The sequence below is a fragment of the Talpa europaea genome, assembly GCF_964194135.1.
Source record: "Talpa europaea genome assembly, chromosome: 2".
NCBI lineage: Eukaryota > Metazoa > Chordata > Mammalia > Eulipotyphla > Talpidae > Talpa > Talpa europaea.
Genome location: NC_140068.1, coordinates 36,793,244 through 36,810,945, shown reverse-complemented (window position 1 = coordinate 36,810,945; position 17,702 = coordinate 36,793,244). Strand labels below are relative to the sequence as shown.

The 17,702-nt window shown below is 36.9% G+C and overlaps 2 protein-coding genes across 2 annotated transcripts in view; both read right to left on the bottom strand.

The window, feature by feature from the left end:
- Positions 1-14,993, bottom strand: part of LOC311186970 (amine sulfotransferase-like) — a gene marked incomplete at both ends in the record, with an annotated part of 63,555 nt that extends 48,562 nt beyond the window's left edge. Inside the window, one exon of the mRNA XM_084258172.1 lies at positions 14,906-14,993. Coding sequence (XP_084114298.1) covers positions 14,906-14,993 — 88 coding nt within the window. The remainder of the gene's footprint in view (positions 1-14,905) is intronic.
- LOC311167592 (amine sulfotransferase-like) lies at positions 369-14,605 on the bottom strand (the record flags this gene model as incomplete). Its single annotated transcript, XM_084228682.1, has 3 exons — positions 369-490; positions 7,406-7,532; positions 14,576-14,605. The coding sequence occupies 3 exons, from the start codon at positions 14,603-14,605 to the stop codon at positions 369-371; spliced, it is 279 nt and encodes a 92-aa protein (XP_084084808.1).
- Positions 14,994-17,702: the final 2,709 nt, after the last annotated feature.

Genomic DNA, 17,702 nt, shown 5'->3' with positions numbered 1-17,702 from the left:
TAAATGAAAAATTAAAATTGAACTACAGGAACAAAATAACTTGAATGTCAATTGACACTAAATTTTATATTGTAGGTAACAAAAATTACAAAGAAAAGAAATCTCAACATTTACAAATCATGAGGCCAGCTTTCTGTTGTCCCTTTGTAATGCAGACTACCACAGCAAACAATCCACTAATAGCTTTAACTTTGAAATTTCAGTGTTTTCAGGGTTCATCTAATTCATTGCATCTACTGTAAGCACAGTCTACTCATTTTTATCACCAAACTTTTTATAATGAACATTGCAAGAGAAGCACAAATTAATATGTATATAAAATAGCTTTTTGTACTTAGCAGATTCTGTGAGCTTATTTTGCACTGATTCTAGCCTTCATTTATATCCCAGATGAACTTCAAAGTGGAACCTTTCATCTTCCTTTGGAATATTCTGTCAAATCTTTCATTTTGTTTCACAGTCAAGTGATTTTTCCAGTCTCCAACGGTACCTAGTGGAGAAATGAAACACATGAACAACACCTGATTGGAAGCAGCATTATCAGGGCAAAAGTTTCCATCAACCCCTCTAATCTCTTCTCCAAATCAAGCTAAATACCTATTACTTCTCATGGGTTTGATACTTTGCTTTTCCTCACACATTATCAGCTAAGAAATGAACTTAGGAATGCATAAAAAAATATTTATAGTCAAATTCCTTATCTCTTAGTCTTCTATCAACTACTGCTATTCAATTATAACCATTCTCATCAGGAAAACCAAAACTAAACTATATGGGCAGATTAATACTTTAAAATATATTGTACTAAATGTGAAGCATCATAGATGGTAAACTATCACTATCATAAGATATAATCTTTAATACAAACATACAAGGTAGGTATTTCTTCTATTTTGACATTGTAAAAACAAAACATTTTCATGTAGTGAAGTCAAGATCATAGAGGGTGCCCAGATCTGCCGTTTCTGCCATTTTACTTGAAAGATGTGTAAAATCAACATAGAATCAAGTTTTTAAATGAAAATGAACAATTTGGCAACTTCAGCAATAAAAGTTTCTTGAGTAGGGAGGCCTCCCTGGTGGTGTAGGCATTTAGTCTCAGCACTATCACACTATCACAACTGTGGCCTGAGTTCAATCCCCGGCCAGGGAGTTAACCCACATGGTGCAGCAGACCTTTCCTGTCTTGCCCACTGCTCCCCTTAGCAGTGTATTTCAGTCATTCCACCTGTTCTTTTCCCCACTCTGTGTCTGGTGAATCCTCTTACCCTCCGCACCTTTGACCTTCAGCCCAGTTCTTCTGCGTATAAATCTTTGAAAAAATGTTTCTTGTGTAAACATTATTAGCATTAGTAGTTCTCATGAAAACTGCCTTATATTTGACCTAGTTAAACAAGAAGAAAGAAAAATTAATTTGAAAATGGGTCAAAAGACAGAACATTATTTTTCATTATTGTTTTAAAGATTTTTTATTTATGAATACAAGAGCTGGGGGACAGGCCAGAGTTGTCCGGGGGTGAGAGGATTCTCCAGAGACAGAGTGGAGAACAGAACAGGCAGACTGACTGAAATACACTGCTGAGGGGAGCATGGGCAAGTCAGGAGAGGTCTGCTGCGTCATGTGGGATGCTCCATGTCCGGCTGGGACTCGAACTCGTGCTGCAGAGGCTGTGGATTGATTCATAGTGCGTTGCTATCCCCTTGCACCACCAGTGAGGCCCAAAACATTATTTTTTAAATACTGATATCTAGAAAAATTTCAATGAGATTGCCACACAGTTATGCATTAATCGATGTACATCATAATAATTATGAAAACATTAATGTATAAAATATGTATGAATAAAATAGAGCCTAGATTATGCTTCTTTCAGAATGATGTATATTCAAAGGTTAAATTAAACAATTTTATTATTTAAGGAACAGTAGTTGGAAAATATATTCTTTCTTAATGCTGGATATATTACACGAGCACAATAAAAAGTCATTGCATGCTATTGAATAATAAAATTCATAGCAGATTGGGTGAATGAGAGAACAATCTACCCTTGGCACTCAAGAAATTTGACACATGAAGAAATAAACCAAATGACCTCTCCCACACAAAATATATATTAAGTAAATTTCAATAATTTTCTAGGAAAATTTGAAGCTCTCCTGGTTACATATATCCACTTCTTCAGGTAAGACTAGCAAACAAATTTTAAAGTATCAGGTCATGTGAACTAGAAAGTGATGAACATTTATTTGGCAGGTTCAAGTGTCAGGCTCTATACTGAAAACCGGTTTCAGAATCCAAGGATACTTTCAGGACCATTTACAATTAGCATCTTTGACTCTCTGGGCCTAAAAGGCAGTTCTTGGAGAGGTATGCTGGAAATACTCCTTATTTAGTACAGTGAATAATACAAGTGAAAATTCAACACTTTTGCTTCTATAAACCACCAAGCATCATCACCTTTGTGCAGGAAATGTCCCTCATCTGTTCTTGGTCCAACATCATTTTTTAGTATATCCTTATAATTTGCTCGTGGATCAGACTTCATATTCTGAAAAGTAGTCTGGTTCACAATAGCATCTATGTCATCTTCATTCAGGTCTTTCTCAACAAATCTGCTGATTTTATGCACAGAACTTCTGAGATCCTGAAAAAATTGTGAGTATACATAACTATTCATTTCATAAGAAATGGATCTGCTATAGCCTAATATTTATCTCTTTGGAAAAGTGAAAGTTGTTGATCTTATTTTAAATCTCAAGTTTGACAAGGATAGATTACTTCCTCATTCTCTCTATAAAAATCAGTCTTTTGGTTGTTGATTTTTAGAACCTCCTATTACTTGAATTTATAAACACAATTCATCTTCATTCATTCAATTATACATACATTCATTCATAGATGTTTTAGAAAATGTGCTGGTGGCACAAAAATTTAAGAGAAAAATAACATGTTACCTATGTTTGTTAAGAGTTCAAAATTTCATTTGGAAGATAGATACAGATATTTATTGGCTTATAATAAATTGGGATTATGTCCAAATAAGCACATCATTGAAAATATTTTAAGTGAAAATGTATTTAATACACCTCATGTACCAGACATAATATCTTAGCTAAACCTAATTTAAATATACTCAGAAAACTTACATTGGTCAATCCTCAACTAATGACTAGAAAACAAATTAAACTCAACACCACATTAAAAGCATTATATATAATAATCAAGAGAGATGTACTGCTGGAGTGCAAAGATGATCAGCATATGAAAATTGACCAATGTGTTAGTCCCCATATTTACAGAATGAAGGAAAAGTAAGTGCATGACCATCTCAATCCAGTCTATGAAAGTACTTCTCAATATCTAACACTTTCTCATGATAAAACACATTCCATCAATTCAAAATAGAGGGAAATTGCCACATTAAAGTCATATATGAAATGTGTACTTTGAACATCATAATCAATGGTGAAAGAGTGAAACATTTTCAGCTAAAGTCAGGAACAATCCAAAGATATTTATCCTCCTCCTATCTTCTCAACATAGTACTGGGAACCTTAGAGCAATTAGGCAAGGGAAAAAAAATTGAAAGGGATCCAAACTGAAAAAGAACAGGTAAAATTATTACTGCTCATAGACATGATTTTAGATCTAGAAATAAATCTCACCAAAACAGAAACAAATTTGGCAAAGTTGTGGGTACAAAACTAACATAAAAATTGTAAAATGGTTGTAGATATTTTAGCACAACAAATGCATTGAGATGTTTGGAAAACTGGGAACAAATAGACCTTCTGCAGTGAGACCTCAAAGGAAAGAGAGATTAATATTACTTTGGAGCAGTTAGAGCAATTTTTAGGAAGAAAAAACTTTTCCTATTCAGAAGGAAGGATAGGAAATGTCCTGGGAAAACATTAGAATTTCCTTCTCAGAGTAAAAGTTCCAAAAACCAGTAACTTGAAAAGCCTTCCAAAGTCAAGGAGATTTGACACTGGGTTCCAGTGTGCTTGGTGCTTGACAGACTCACAAGAAAATAACTGCACCTCATAATACACTTCATGTCACTACATTTACTAGACATTTTCATTTCCCATCTCAACAGCCTCAGAGATCTCAGATCGTATAGATGTTTCTTCACATGCTCGCTTTGCTTCTATGTCACTACCCAATCCGTGTTTTGCTTTTATCTCTCTGTGTCTGTCTCCTTGCAGGGCTCATCCCTTTCTACTCAAACTTTATAAAATGTTTAGTGGCATTAATGGTATTGTATTTTATTAAGGTAGCATTGGTTGACAACACTGCACGTGATTTAGAGATACAGATGCAAACCTCTTTAGATGTATATAACCACGCCACGCCCACTACAAAAGCACCAAAAATCTTCCCCATAGTCCCTGGGCTCCCCCCTTTTTTTTGCTCCCCATCCCCACTTCTTCCTCTAGTAGCCTCAATTTCGCACTCAGATTTCTAGGGTTGGATTTGGTAAGGTTTGTTAGTAAGAAATTCTAGTTCCCCTTCTCTTCTCCATCCAGGCCAACGCCTATTTCCTTTCCTTCTCATTTCCCATCTCTGAACCCCTCTTTGCATTCTAAGTGTTACCCATGTTCACAGTTTCAGTTATACTCCAAATATGAAAAAACCCAAATTAAAATCATTGATATACTTAATGCAAACATTTTCATATAGCTTTATATATACATATTATCCACATGTTTTCATTCAGATGCTTTTAAATTATCTTAAACTCCATAGGTCAAAGCCGAACTCATCCTAGTCTCATTCTGGCCTTACCCTGCTTCAGTGTTTCCTAAACACCTTCACAAATGACCTCATTTTACATAGATATTCGTGAGCCAGACAAATGCGAAGCTTCCTTAACCCTGCTCTCTTTCTCATTCTTCCTATATATATAATTCCTTTCCTTTTTACTTCCTAAACTTATTTAAACGTACCTAAAACTGCATTCTCTCCACTCTCAGTAACACCACTCTACTCCAAAGTACAACTGATTTTTAGTAGATTAACACACTGGTCTCTATCTTGCCTGTGTTCACTATTGCTACCTTTAACCCACTAAAGGGAATGATATTCTAAAAATATTAATTCTTCACATTACTATCCTCTCTTATAACTCTTAAAATGCTTAATATCAAAGAAATCACTATATTAACATAGTTTACAGTCTTTCCTTAATAACAATTAAAACAGATTTAAATTATATATACTTGCTTGGCTAATACCTGTGAGATTTAAGCTGTATCAATAAAGACCTCAGTTCTCTTTTTCTCATGATTTAGTGTCTGTCATATATATTAAATAATTTTTGATTAGTCAGTTATATATTGATTTGCAATACAATCAGTGAACTGTAAATGTGCGTTGTTTCATTTGGTTTGTTTATACAGTTTGTTAAGACAGCTTTGATTGGATACAAACATATAATCATTATGTGATTTCACCTGAAAGCTGTGTTTCAAATAAACTCATGCAATTTGCAGCAACATGGATGGAGCTGGAAGGGATCATGCTCAGCGAAATAAGCCAGAAAGAAAAAGAAAAATACCGGATGGTCTCACTCATAGCAGGAATTTAGAAAACCTAAATAAGGGACCAGGAAAAGACTAATTATAATAAAGTAAAATTCAAAATCAACAAGCAACTATAAACCAGAGATACACTGGCGGGGGGTGGGGGGGAGGAGAGGATTAGATTCAAAATAGGGGGCTGGGAATTGTATGGGAAATATAACCAAGATGAAAATGCACGCATTGTGCAAAAATTAAAAATGATATAAAATAGATATAAAATAGATATAAAATATAATATTAAAAAATTTTAAAAATGAAGAACTTGATTCACAGGGCACACAATTTCCTCTTGCTAATTAGTCATTTCATAGTGACTTTATCACCCACGCTGTGTAGTGTCCTTTCTCATATAAGCTACAGCTGCTCTAGATCTTTTAGTTTGATCTAATGTTTCAGATGGCTACATAAAAACAAAGCACAAAAGATGACTGTACAGAGAGAAGAGCATCCTGAAGAATAGTAATTAAGAGGTGGGCAGGAAATGATGAATCAGAAAAAGCAGTTTGAGAACAAATTAGTTATGAAGATAAATAGGAGAACATGGGTAATTGAAAGCAAGAAAGAAAGGATTCCAAAAAAGTAGTTTATAAAACAAACTTCTTACCTTCTTCATCTCCTCATACGTCATGAACAGAATGAATAACTATAAGAAAGTGAAAATCAAAATCAACAAAAAAACTATGAACCAGAGACACTTTTTGGGGGGTGGTGGGCGGGAGGGGAGGGATTGGGGTCAGAATGGGGGGGTTGCAATTGTGTGGGGAATATAAAAATAAAATTAAAAAAAAAATAATGCCCTAAAGTTCCATCCATTAAAAAAAAAAAAAAAAGAATATTGAAGTCATGTCTATGCTCATACTAGCCTCTAATGTGATCAAACCAAACACTTCCTACCACTGTGGGGAAAATTAATAATAATGTGAATATGTTGCACTCATATAAGAGTAAATTACAGTCTTTCTTTCTCTCCTGGAATCCTCAGAAAGAAAAGTAAAGTTACCACCACTAGACCATCATGCTGCCTTTTTAAAAATTGTATTTTGGAGAAACTGTTACACAATTTAACAGCAACCTGACTTTGGAACTTTGGCTATGTCTGTCAGAATGCAGCAATACATAAGAAGCAGTCCCTAAAACAAATTTTGATCATTTCTTTGAGGTAAGTATTCCTTTCTTACTTCTTCCACATGAAAAATAGGTTTTTATGTCTCCCTTTATTGTCTATTGTTTGTATTTGTTTTTCTTCAAAAGTTTACTCATAGAAAGCACTTTAAAATCAGATTTTAAAATTAAAGGCAAAAACTAAAAAATTACCATCTTAATAATTTTACCCTAAAATGTCCTCTGAGTTAAAGTCTTTATACATAGAATGTATAATTGTGGATTTAAAAAAAAAAAAAACAACATAAACTGTGGACAAATTTGTCAATGAACATCAACGGATTTTAAGATCTCTGGTTAACAACATACAATGCCTGCCACAGATCAATGACAGAATACAAAATAGATACCCACCCTGGACATTCACTATTCTGGAACACAGGATCTAGTTTTGGATCTAACTCATTTAAATTGCTAGTTGGTTTGTCATTCTCTTGTGATCTGTCACAATATGTCTTTGCAACAATGACAACTCCCAAAGGGGTCTTTGTGAAGACAGAAGGCTATGGAGTGGTAAAGGTGACATACAATAGTGACATACTCATTCCATCTTCTATCATTAACCTCCCTTGTCCTAAATTATGTTTCCTAAGTTTGAAAATTTGATTAAATGAATATATTGTCTCATAAACATGTTGCTTAATAAACACATGGTTACCTTTTCCATCCAAAAATCTTTCCATGAAACTTTCCAAGTTTTGTGCTTCTTCAAGTCTAACCACCAAGTTTGAAAAATGATAACATGAGATGAAAACATCTTTGGGGTTTCTGTAGACATAAATAATCTACAGAGAATGTAATGAAATAATATTAGAAATTCTTAATTATGCATTCAGGTTTGTTAAACACCTATATAATATTGAATTTTATGATTGTATGATGATTTATTTCATGCAGTACACCACTCTTGGAAATTTTGGTTGCTCTCAATTTTTTGCAAGTGCAAAATTGTTGTAAGAGATAAATTTATTCACATGACATTTCACATATGCAAGCATAAATAACAAATTCCTAAAAGTTAAATTACTTTTTTGTAGAATTCATTAACATTAAAAATTATCTTCCATAGAAGCAGTTTCAACTTATCATCTGTATCAGCTTGATTTACAACCAGGATATCATTGTCGATTAGTGAATAAGGGGAAAATTACTTAAAAGGTGATGTAGAAACAGATAATTGTCCACACAGATAATTGTCCAGAAGAAAGATGAAAATGTATTTCTACCTCACGCAATACACAAAAATAACTTACAAATGGGTTAAGGATTTAAATATGAAAGCAAACCTTGATATTGAAAATATAAAGAATATATTTTTGGTGTTGGCATTGCAAGAGATTACCTAAATAAGAACAACTTTTATAAATTTAACCGTGTTACATTAATTTAAAATTAATTGGTGGGCCTCCCCGGTGGCGCAGCGGTTGAGCGCTGGGTTGCGAAGCTGCCCGCGGCCTCTGCAACGCCGGTTTGATCCCCGGCTGCTCCCCGACCACCAGAGGAGGGTCCCACATGGCGCGCAGACCTCTCCTGCCACCCGATGCTACCCTCAGCAGTGTACTTCGGTCCTTCTGCCTACTCTGCTCTCCCCTCTGGCTCTGGTGAATTCTCTCACCCTCCCGTGCTTCTGACTGTACCCAGTGCATGTATAAAACAAACAAACAAACCAACAAATAAATAAATAAAACATGCCTCTATAAAAAAATAAATAAATAAATAAAATTAATTTGTTAACATTCAATTTAAAGGACGTTGCTAGTCATAATATACCATAAAGCTTTAAAAAAAAAAAGCACAAAATATGAGAGAAGAGAGAAAGTAGATCCACCTATAACCAGTAATAAATTAGTGTCCCAAATACACATAAAATCACTCAATAAAAAACGACATTCTTATAAGAATTTGGGTCAAATACAATAATTTCATTGAGTGAGAATCAATTATTGGCAATAAATATCAAAATGTGTTTAATCTCATTAATGATTAGGGCAATGCAAATTAAGATCAGCTTGAGTTATTTTTTTTTTCAAAGATTTATTTATTTATACATACAAGAACTGGGGTATAGGCCAGAGGTGCAGGGAGGGGTGGGGGAGGATTCACCAGAGACAGAGTGGGGAATGGAACAGGCAGACTGACTGAAATACACTACTAAGTGGAGCAGGGGGTGAGACAGGAGAGGTCTGCTGATCCACATGGGTAGCTCCCTGGCCCAGGTGGGATTGAACTTGTGCTGCAGAGGCTATGGAGACTGTGGATAGCTTCACAGTGCTGTGCTTAACCCCTTGCGCCACCAGGGAGACCCTGAGGTATGTTTTTATAAATACCAGGGCCTCCCCGTTGGCGCAGTTGATTGAGAGCAGCGCTGTGAAGCTGTCTGCAGCCTCTGCAGCATGGGTTTGATTCTCAGCCCCAGCCAGGGAGATACCCACATGGCGTGGCAGATCTCTCCTGCCTTGCGCACTGGCTGTTCCCCTCAGCAGTGTCTTTGGTCCATCTGCCTGTTCTGCTCCCCACTCTGTCTCTGGTGAATCCTCTCACCCTCCCATGCCTCTGGCCTGTACCCCAGTTCTTGTGTAAATAAAAACAAATCTTTAAAAAAAATAAATACCGGATTGATAAAATTTAAAATTCAATAGGAAAAATTACTAGAAGCAAAAGTAGGTTAGCAAAAACTACTACTACTTCTTTTTTAAAAAGTAACATCATCTTAAATAGTTGAATACTTTTCTATTGTGTGGCTTTGTAATTCTATCGCCAGGTGGTAATTTTAGGGATCCTTGGGGAGATGTGCACTGGGGCATGTAGTCAAAATTTTTCATAACAGCATGTATTATAATAACAAAGCACGGGATGCCCAAATTATTTAAAAAGGAAAGCATGTATAATTTATAAATTTTATAAATTTTACATCAGTAGAAAATAATATTGAAAATCAAGAGCAAACAAAAGCGTAGGTAAAACCCCAGGAAAAAAGAAAACAAGTGTCAAAGTTAAGTGAAATTCAGATAAATGATTCAACAGAATAACATATAGTTTCTTGGCAATCATCATAATGACAGGAATAAAAAGATGAATGCAAATAAAACATGGAGAAATAATTCATTTACATAAAAGTAGAAATCTATGAATTAAAAAACATTAACTTATGTTTTTACAAAAGAAACTAGTTCTTTGGAGGAAAAAAACAATGTAATAGAAAACATCTGATTACCTTAAATGTATAAATGGAGCACACTGCCTTTTTCATTATTATAAGTGAATGAAAAATTTGCAATTATTTAATTGGAGAAAATTTATCAGATCATGAAAGAACATTTTGTACAGTCTTTCAGTGTTCTGAACTTAAAATAAGTTGGGGAAATTAACTTTGAAAATTATAATATTGGTTTAGGAAATGGCAGCCAATTTTATTTTTTCCCAAATTTCCTGTATTTTTTGTGCTGAACAACTGAATGTAAAAGAATCAGGTGTATGATTTTAGACATCTACTATATTGGGGGAAAGCTTACAAGTTATACAAAACTTAACAGCATCAGATACTAAATATCAGGTGGTCAGTATTCAACATTTTTTTCATTATAAAAATTGTTTAACTTTTATTTATTTGGGGATTACATTTTTGCTCTTCCATATAGGTACATTTGCACTCACCCTTCACCAAACCACCTCTGCCAGTACTTCCTCTTCCTTCTTTTCCATACTCTCCACCCTCCCCCATGTTCCTTCTGGCAACCAGTAAATTCTTTCACAGTATTCCTTATTAATTTAATGGAGGGAGTCAGATTTGGATGATGCTACCTTGTTTCATGAGACATTAGCTAGGAAAGATGGGAGGGGAGAGTATCCTGTTAAAGAAACATGGAAATCAAAAGTTTCATTTTCAACAAAAAAAATCAAATATTTGGGAATAAATCTAACAAAAGAGGTAAAGGACCTATACAAAGAAAACTATAAAACACTGTTAAAAGAAATAGAAGAAGACACAAAGAAATGGAGAGACATCCCCTGCTCATGGATTGGAAGAATAAACATTATTAAAATGGCCATCCTACCAAAAGCAATATACAAATTCAATGCTATTCCAATCAAAATTTCAATGTCATTCTTCAAAGAAATAGAACAATTATTGATGAAATTCATATGGAATCACCAAAAACCCCGAATAGCCAAAGCTCTCCTGAAAAAAAAAGAAGGGAATGGAGGCATCAGACTCCCAGACTTCAAACTATACTACAAAGCCATAATCATCAAAACTGCATGGTATTGGAACAAGAACAGACATACAGACCAATGGAATCGAATAGAAAATCCAGAAATAAACCCACAGATTTATGGTCAACTAATCTTTGACAAAGGAGCAAAGAATATGCATTGGAGCAAAGAAAGTTTGTTCAATAAATGGTGCTGGGAAAACTGGGTCGCTACATGCAAAAGAATGAAGCTTGACCACCACCTCACACCATACACAAAAATCAACTCAAAATGGATTAAAGAACTAGACATCAGACCTGAAACCATAAAATATATAGAAGGAAATATAGGCGAAACACTACGTGATCTGCACATCAAAGACATCTTTACAGACACATCACCCAAAGCAGTGATAGTGAAGGCAAAGATAAACAGCTGGGACTACATCAAATTAAAGAGCTTTTGCACAGCAAAAGAGACAATAACAAAAACAAAGAGAAACCCCACCAACTGGGAGAACATTTTTGCACCCAACACTAATGATAAAGGACTGATCACAAAAATCTGCAAAGAGCTGATGAGACTCAACAACAACAAAGAAAATAATCCAGTCAAAAAATGGGCAGAAGAGCTTAAAAGAAACTTCTCTGAAGAGGAAATGCAAATGGCCAACAGGCATATGAAAAAATGTTCAACATCACTTGTCATCAGGGAAATGCAAATCAAAACTACCATGAGATACCATCTTACACCAGTGAGAATGGCACATATTAAAAAAACTAGCAACAACAAATGTTGGCGAGGGTGTGGAGAAAAAGGAACTCTTCTGCACTGTTGGTGGGAGTGCAAACTGGTCCAACCATTGTGGAAAGCTGTATGGAGATTTCTGGACCTACTAAACATAGAGCTTCCATATGATCCAGCAATTCCACTCCTAGGTATTTACCCAAAGGACACAGAAACATCAATTCCAAAGAACACCTGCACCCCTATGTTTATAGCAGCACTGTTTACAATAGCTAAGCTTTGGAAACAACCCAAATGCCCAAAAATAGATGACTGGATCAAGAAGATGTGGTACATATATACCATGGAATATTACTCAGCATTCAAAAAAGATAAACACATGCAATTTGCAGCAACATGGATGGCGCTGGAAGGGATCATGCTCAGCGAAATAAGCCAAAAAGAAAAAGAAAAATACCGGATGGTCTCACTCATAGCAGGAATCTAGAAAACTTAAATAAGGGACCAGGAAAATGAATAACTATAAGAAAGTGAAAATCAAAATCAACAAAAAACTATGAACCAGAGACACTTTTAGGGGGGCGGGGGTGGGAGGGGAGGGATTGGGGTCAGAATGGGGGGGCTGCAATTGTATGGGGAATATAACAATAAAATTTATTAAAAAAAATAAATAAAAAAAAATAAAAAAAATAAAAAAAAAAGTTTCATTTTCATTGTGATTTGAAATTCACAAGGAATAATCACATTGAAATGAATGCTGTGAATGAATGAATCCTGACTCATTCCGTGTAGAATTAGGGGAAAAGGGTAAGTGGGGACTCCCAGATGGATAGACTTGTCCACACAGCCCACTCCCAAGCCAACAAAAATCATTCTCCATCTCTAAAGGGATTCAAATTCACTTCTAAAGTGGAATAATCTGGGGAATAGGGCACAGCAAGAGGTCAGAAGAGAAAAACATCAGTAGCAAAAATACTAACAGGGGAGAAGGTACTTAAGTCCAAAGGTTTATCCTGGAGACAAAAGAACACCAACAGATCACAAAGAACTATTATCCATTTCCTGATACTTAGGGTCACTTGGGGCCCACACTTATCCCCAGCTCTCTTCTTCCCAACAATGAACTCTAGACTCCCCTGAGTCTTACCAGTTAGCACCAAGTCCTAGGATAGCAGAGCTGCCTAGAGTGCTATGGAAGCAGTGAGCCTGCAGTGGGTCCCGGGGCCCAGGTCACTGGTGCCCTCCTCTGGCCTCAGGCAGCCTAGGCTGTTTGGCTCATTGTGCCATAGAAGTATTACCTGGAAATTCCCATAGGAAACAGGTTGGACATGGCCCAGTTGGCTAATGCTCTATAGTGGCCATCTGTAACTCCTTAGTTAATTTTCAATAAGGGGCGCTACAAATTATTTAGCTGATCCTGAGCACAAACAAGAAAAAGGGGAAAGATAGAAGACTTTCAAGGGTTAAACAACCTCAGAACAGTACAGCAAGAGACAGTGCTAAACTGGGCTCCAGGGCAGGGGGAGCAACAAAACCAAATGAACAGGAGTTTGAGAAAATTAAAAACTTAGAGTGGGTATCTTCTACCAGGTATCCTAGACTGCCCTTTGCCATAAAACAGTGTTTCAAGTAAAGCAATTCAGAGGCGGGTAAGCTGGAGGCAGAGAGAGCTAATGTGAGTCCAAAGGTAAGGAGGATTCAGGTGTAAAATGGGGGGACACACAAAAGAAACAGAGTTTGGTCAATGAGCCGCAAGAGCTACCAACCTTGCTACATGTCTGACTGGAACCAAAAACTTGGCCTTAGATGGACCAGGGGTACCATTTTTGTTTAGTGTTTCAGAGGCAGCATTTCAAAGTTTACTTTTGGTTTATTGGCAAAAAAGGGAAAACTTCAGTTTCAGGTTAAGTCTATGGATTGCCCATAATTCCCTCTGTCAAGGAAAAGGATTCTCTAGCATAACCATCCAGCCTCAACTACCTGCAGGCTTCCAGTAACTACCACCTTTCTCAAATCCAGTCACTCAAAAAATGCTTTCCTGACAAATGTCCCAAAAGTTCATTAAACAAGCTGGGTTGAGGTGGTAACCATCTGGTGGTCACTTGTACAAACCCCTTCCTGTTCACAGTCACCCCCCAAAAGTCATATGCTCCAACTCAGAGCTGCATCAATTTAGAGCTGGGGGAGGGGAAGCAGGTCCAACAGGGGTGGTCCTTTGGTTTGCTGCTACACCTTACTACAGCTGCCCAAGTTTAGGAAGGATGGGAACATTTGCGAAAACTTGTGACTTGATCCACCAACCCAACCTGGTCCCCATTCTACTCCATCACAGGACAGAAATGGAATGAAAAGCGTAATAATTTCATAGCTTCAGCTTTCTAGAATTTACATCCACTTGCCGAACCTTGGTTTATTCTGCAAGGGAATACCTGAAGAGGAAGAAAAGAATGTGTTTAAAGACTTGACACATTCTCCCCTGGTTCTATCCACTTCCCAAATCTCTGACCAGGATTGTCCCTGGAATATAGCTATAAGCTGGGTCTCCCTTTTTCCTGAAGTCTCTTACCCCGGAGATGCTGGCTAAAATGCATGCAAAAACATAAATAAATAAATATTAATGTCCAAATGGGCTTTGTGAGTTTGTTAAAACCACCTGCGTGTATAACAGCAGGGATGCTGTTGAGTCCCACCATGAGCAGTGTCAAGGCCAAGGCCAGGGACTCCTAGCGCTCACCTGAGCAAGGTGAGGCAGTATAAGGTGCTCAGGTGTCACCCTGTGAATATGTGAGATGTGAGGGCCCTTTCCCTGAAGCCTCCTTTGGCCAAGACTCCCTCAAAAACCACACCAGAATGAAGAATAACAAGTGTCCCCACTCTTCAAACTTACCAGATTTTGGGTAGGTAAATATGAGGACATTGTTGCCGCAGACCAGCACAGCAGTGAACGATGAGGCCGTCTCAGGGTTGAGAGACTGCGCAGGGTGGTCAGCATTCCTGTAGCGGCTCCTTGGGGTCGTTATCTTTCAACAGGTTTCCATCTTATCTATGTCTTGGGGGGGTTTGCTGTACTCCCCCTGCTTCAGGGAGTTTTGCTGTTCTCCCCCTGCGTGCTGGTTCCTTGCCCAGCTGGACCTAGGGACCGTGGCGAAAGCCATTAGCCCTAAGGGTCACTGCAGGGGGAGGTGCAGCACATTGTCATCTCTGATTTCAAAATCATCTAGATTTTCTAGTTGGTCGATATCACTTAAAGAACGTTCAAAATTATAGCCTTTAAAATGTAATAGATACTTATCTGTGTTGTCCATAATTATTCACCTGCAAGTATAAAAAAATTAATTCTTTTCATGTCCTCAATGTTTTCTAATAATGACTAGCACTTGCTGAGTATTCAACATGTGCCAAGCTCTGCTAAAATGTCAGCTCATTCCCCATACTAAGTACTTGCACCTATGAAATCCTTTAATCTTCACTAGAACCTAATGTGCTAGAGGTATTATTGTTATCACCATCCTATAGAGGAGGAAACTAAAATGCTAGGAAGTTAAAACTGCTTTCACAAAACCCCATGAGGGAGGTTTTGTCATGATTCCACACATATAGAGGAGGCTGTTAAGGTATAGCAGTCTTCAGCATATTTTTCAAGGTCAGCCTGCTAGCAGAGCTAGCAGATCTGACATACATTTGACCAGATTCCAAGCCATTAACCTTTGAGCATCAAGTTTCTCATTTTTTTCATTCTTTACAATTTTTTCTATTGCAGTAGAAATAAGAAATTCTTCAGGGCCTCCCCGGTGGCACAGCGGTTGAGCGCTGGGTTGCGAAGCTGCCCGCGGCCTCTGCGGCGCCGGTTCAATCCCCGGCTGCTTCCCGGCCACCGGAGGAGGGTCCCACATGGTGCGCAGACCTCTCCTGCCACCCGCTGCTCCCCTCAGCAGTGTACTTCGGTCCTTCTGCCTGCTCTGCTCCCCGCTCTTGCTCTGGTGAATTCTCTCACCCTCCCGCGCTTCTGACTGTACCCAGTGCATGTATAAACAAAACAAACAAACAAACAAACAAAGAAAACATGCCTCTATAAAAAAAAAAAAAAGAAATTCTTCAATCCACATAGTTTGCTTTTCTGTTTTTTTTTAAAGAGGTGTTTACTGTCTCTGATAGAAGTTGATAGAAGTTTCTGAGGGTGTGATTTGTGATATACAGTTTCAAATTAATTGTGGAATAACTCTGTACCAGTTATACCCAATGCTTTTACTTTGGTAATGTTGCCCTCATCAAGTTGCACAATATTATATATTATATTATATATGCAATGGTTATTATTCTATTACCCAACAGAAGGGTTTTTTTAATCACAAATCTGAAAGAAATATCAATACAAAGAAAAATAAAATGAAGAAGCAAGCATTTCCAAATATATCTGTTCAAAATTTTGTCCAAGCAACCACTTCTTTATATTAGCGCACCCTAAGAAATCTATTCTTTTTTAAATGTATTTTTATTTTTTATTGAGGTAACAATAGGATCCTCCCCCATCAGGTATTACTATTGTAGTGCACCCACCACCAAATCACCCATAATACACCACAATAGTCCATGCTGCTTCCTTCCCTCAAAAATCTGTTCTTGAATATTAAATATGTGAGTGAACCCCAGAAGTTCTTAAATCTATTTGGTTTGAACTAGCATATGTTTCAGTTAAGAATTTTTCAGAAATTGTTCTGTACTCCAAGAAACAACATTAAACCCTTAACAAATAATTAAACTCAAGTGATCAATAGAGGTGTGTCAATGGTTGGAGTTTTAATGAATAGGAGTAGCAAATCATTTGTATTAGAATCACCTAGTTTTCTGGGTATATATTCCAGCTTACAACTCATAACAGACTGTTCAAGACTCACAACTAGGATCAGTCTTAACAGACTGTTAAGTTCTGAGTTGCTAAGGAATGTGACCTGGAAAGCACATTTTAGAAACTCTATCATTCACTCTAAGAAAATTAGAATCAAAGGAACAATAAAGCATTATTTTGGTTTCACAAGAGATTTTTATCTCTACCTCTAGAAAAGAAGTATGGGACATAATTTGACTCCCCAAAATGAGCCTATTAATGCCTAACTACTCTGCTAGATGTTTCCTCATTGAAAATTGAAATTCAAGAAGCTTCAACTATTGAGAAATGAGGATAAAACAGACTGATTGAGAAGTTTCAAAGACTAGTCCACCATAGACATAGATGGAGAGTTATTTTGACAATGTCATCACAAATTTTCAGGAAAAGAACTATGAAAAATCAGCTTTAGGAATATGGTGAAGGGAAATTTATACTGTGTGACATGGACAAATGAGGTTGTCTTTAAGTAGAAAATAATGTTGAATAAAAGGCAAAAATGAATGTACCACTATCATCCACCTCCTGAACCTCCTCACAATGTTACCCACACCCCTCAAATGCCCCAACTCTAGAAATCAGGATGCTGAGAGAAGAGTGACAGACAGCCCACAGAAACACTCTGAACATCACCTCTTTCTTTCTGGCTGTTTCTCTGTTATGCTCAGTCACAAGAAGAGAATTATGAGAGCTTCTGTGACACAGAAATAAAAGTGTAGGTGGTGAGGTGGATTCATGAAGCATTTGGCTTTGGCATGTCTTATATTTCTTGCATCTCCTTGATGGATATTGGGGAAAGTGATGAATAAAGAGAATAGACATTGTGGGTGTCCCATGTATTCTTGCACAGATGTTCAAAAGAAAAGGAGGAAAGGTAGAAAATGGAAGAGAAAAAATAATTCATTTGTGTGCTGATGAGAGGGTGAGAATGAAGAGTCTGTAAGGCTGCCCTTGTGCTACTCACTGTTGCTGATCCGTAGATGAAGAAAATTCACTTCTAGTATAATTTTAGGAATGATAGGAATTGAGATACTACTGAGAAATAAATACTTAGTATAGAGTTTGTCTTGGCCAATGAGGGGTGTCCCCAGAACTCAGCACACAATCCAGTTTAGATAAATACATGGCG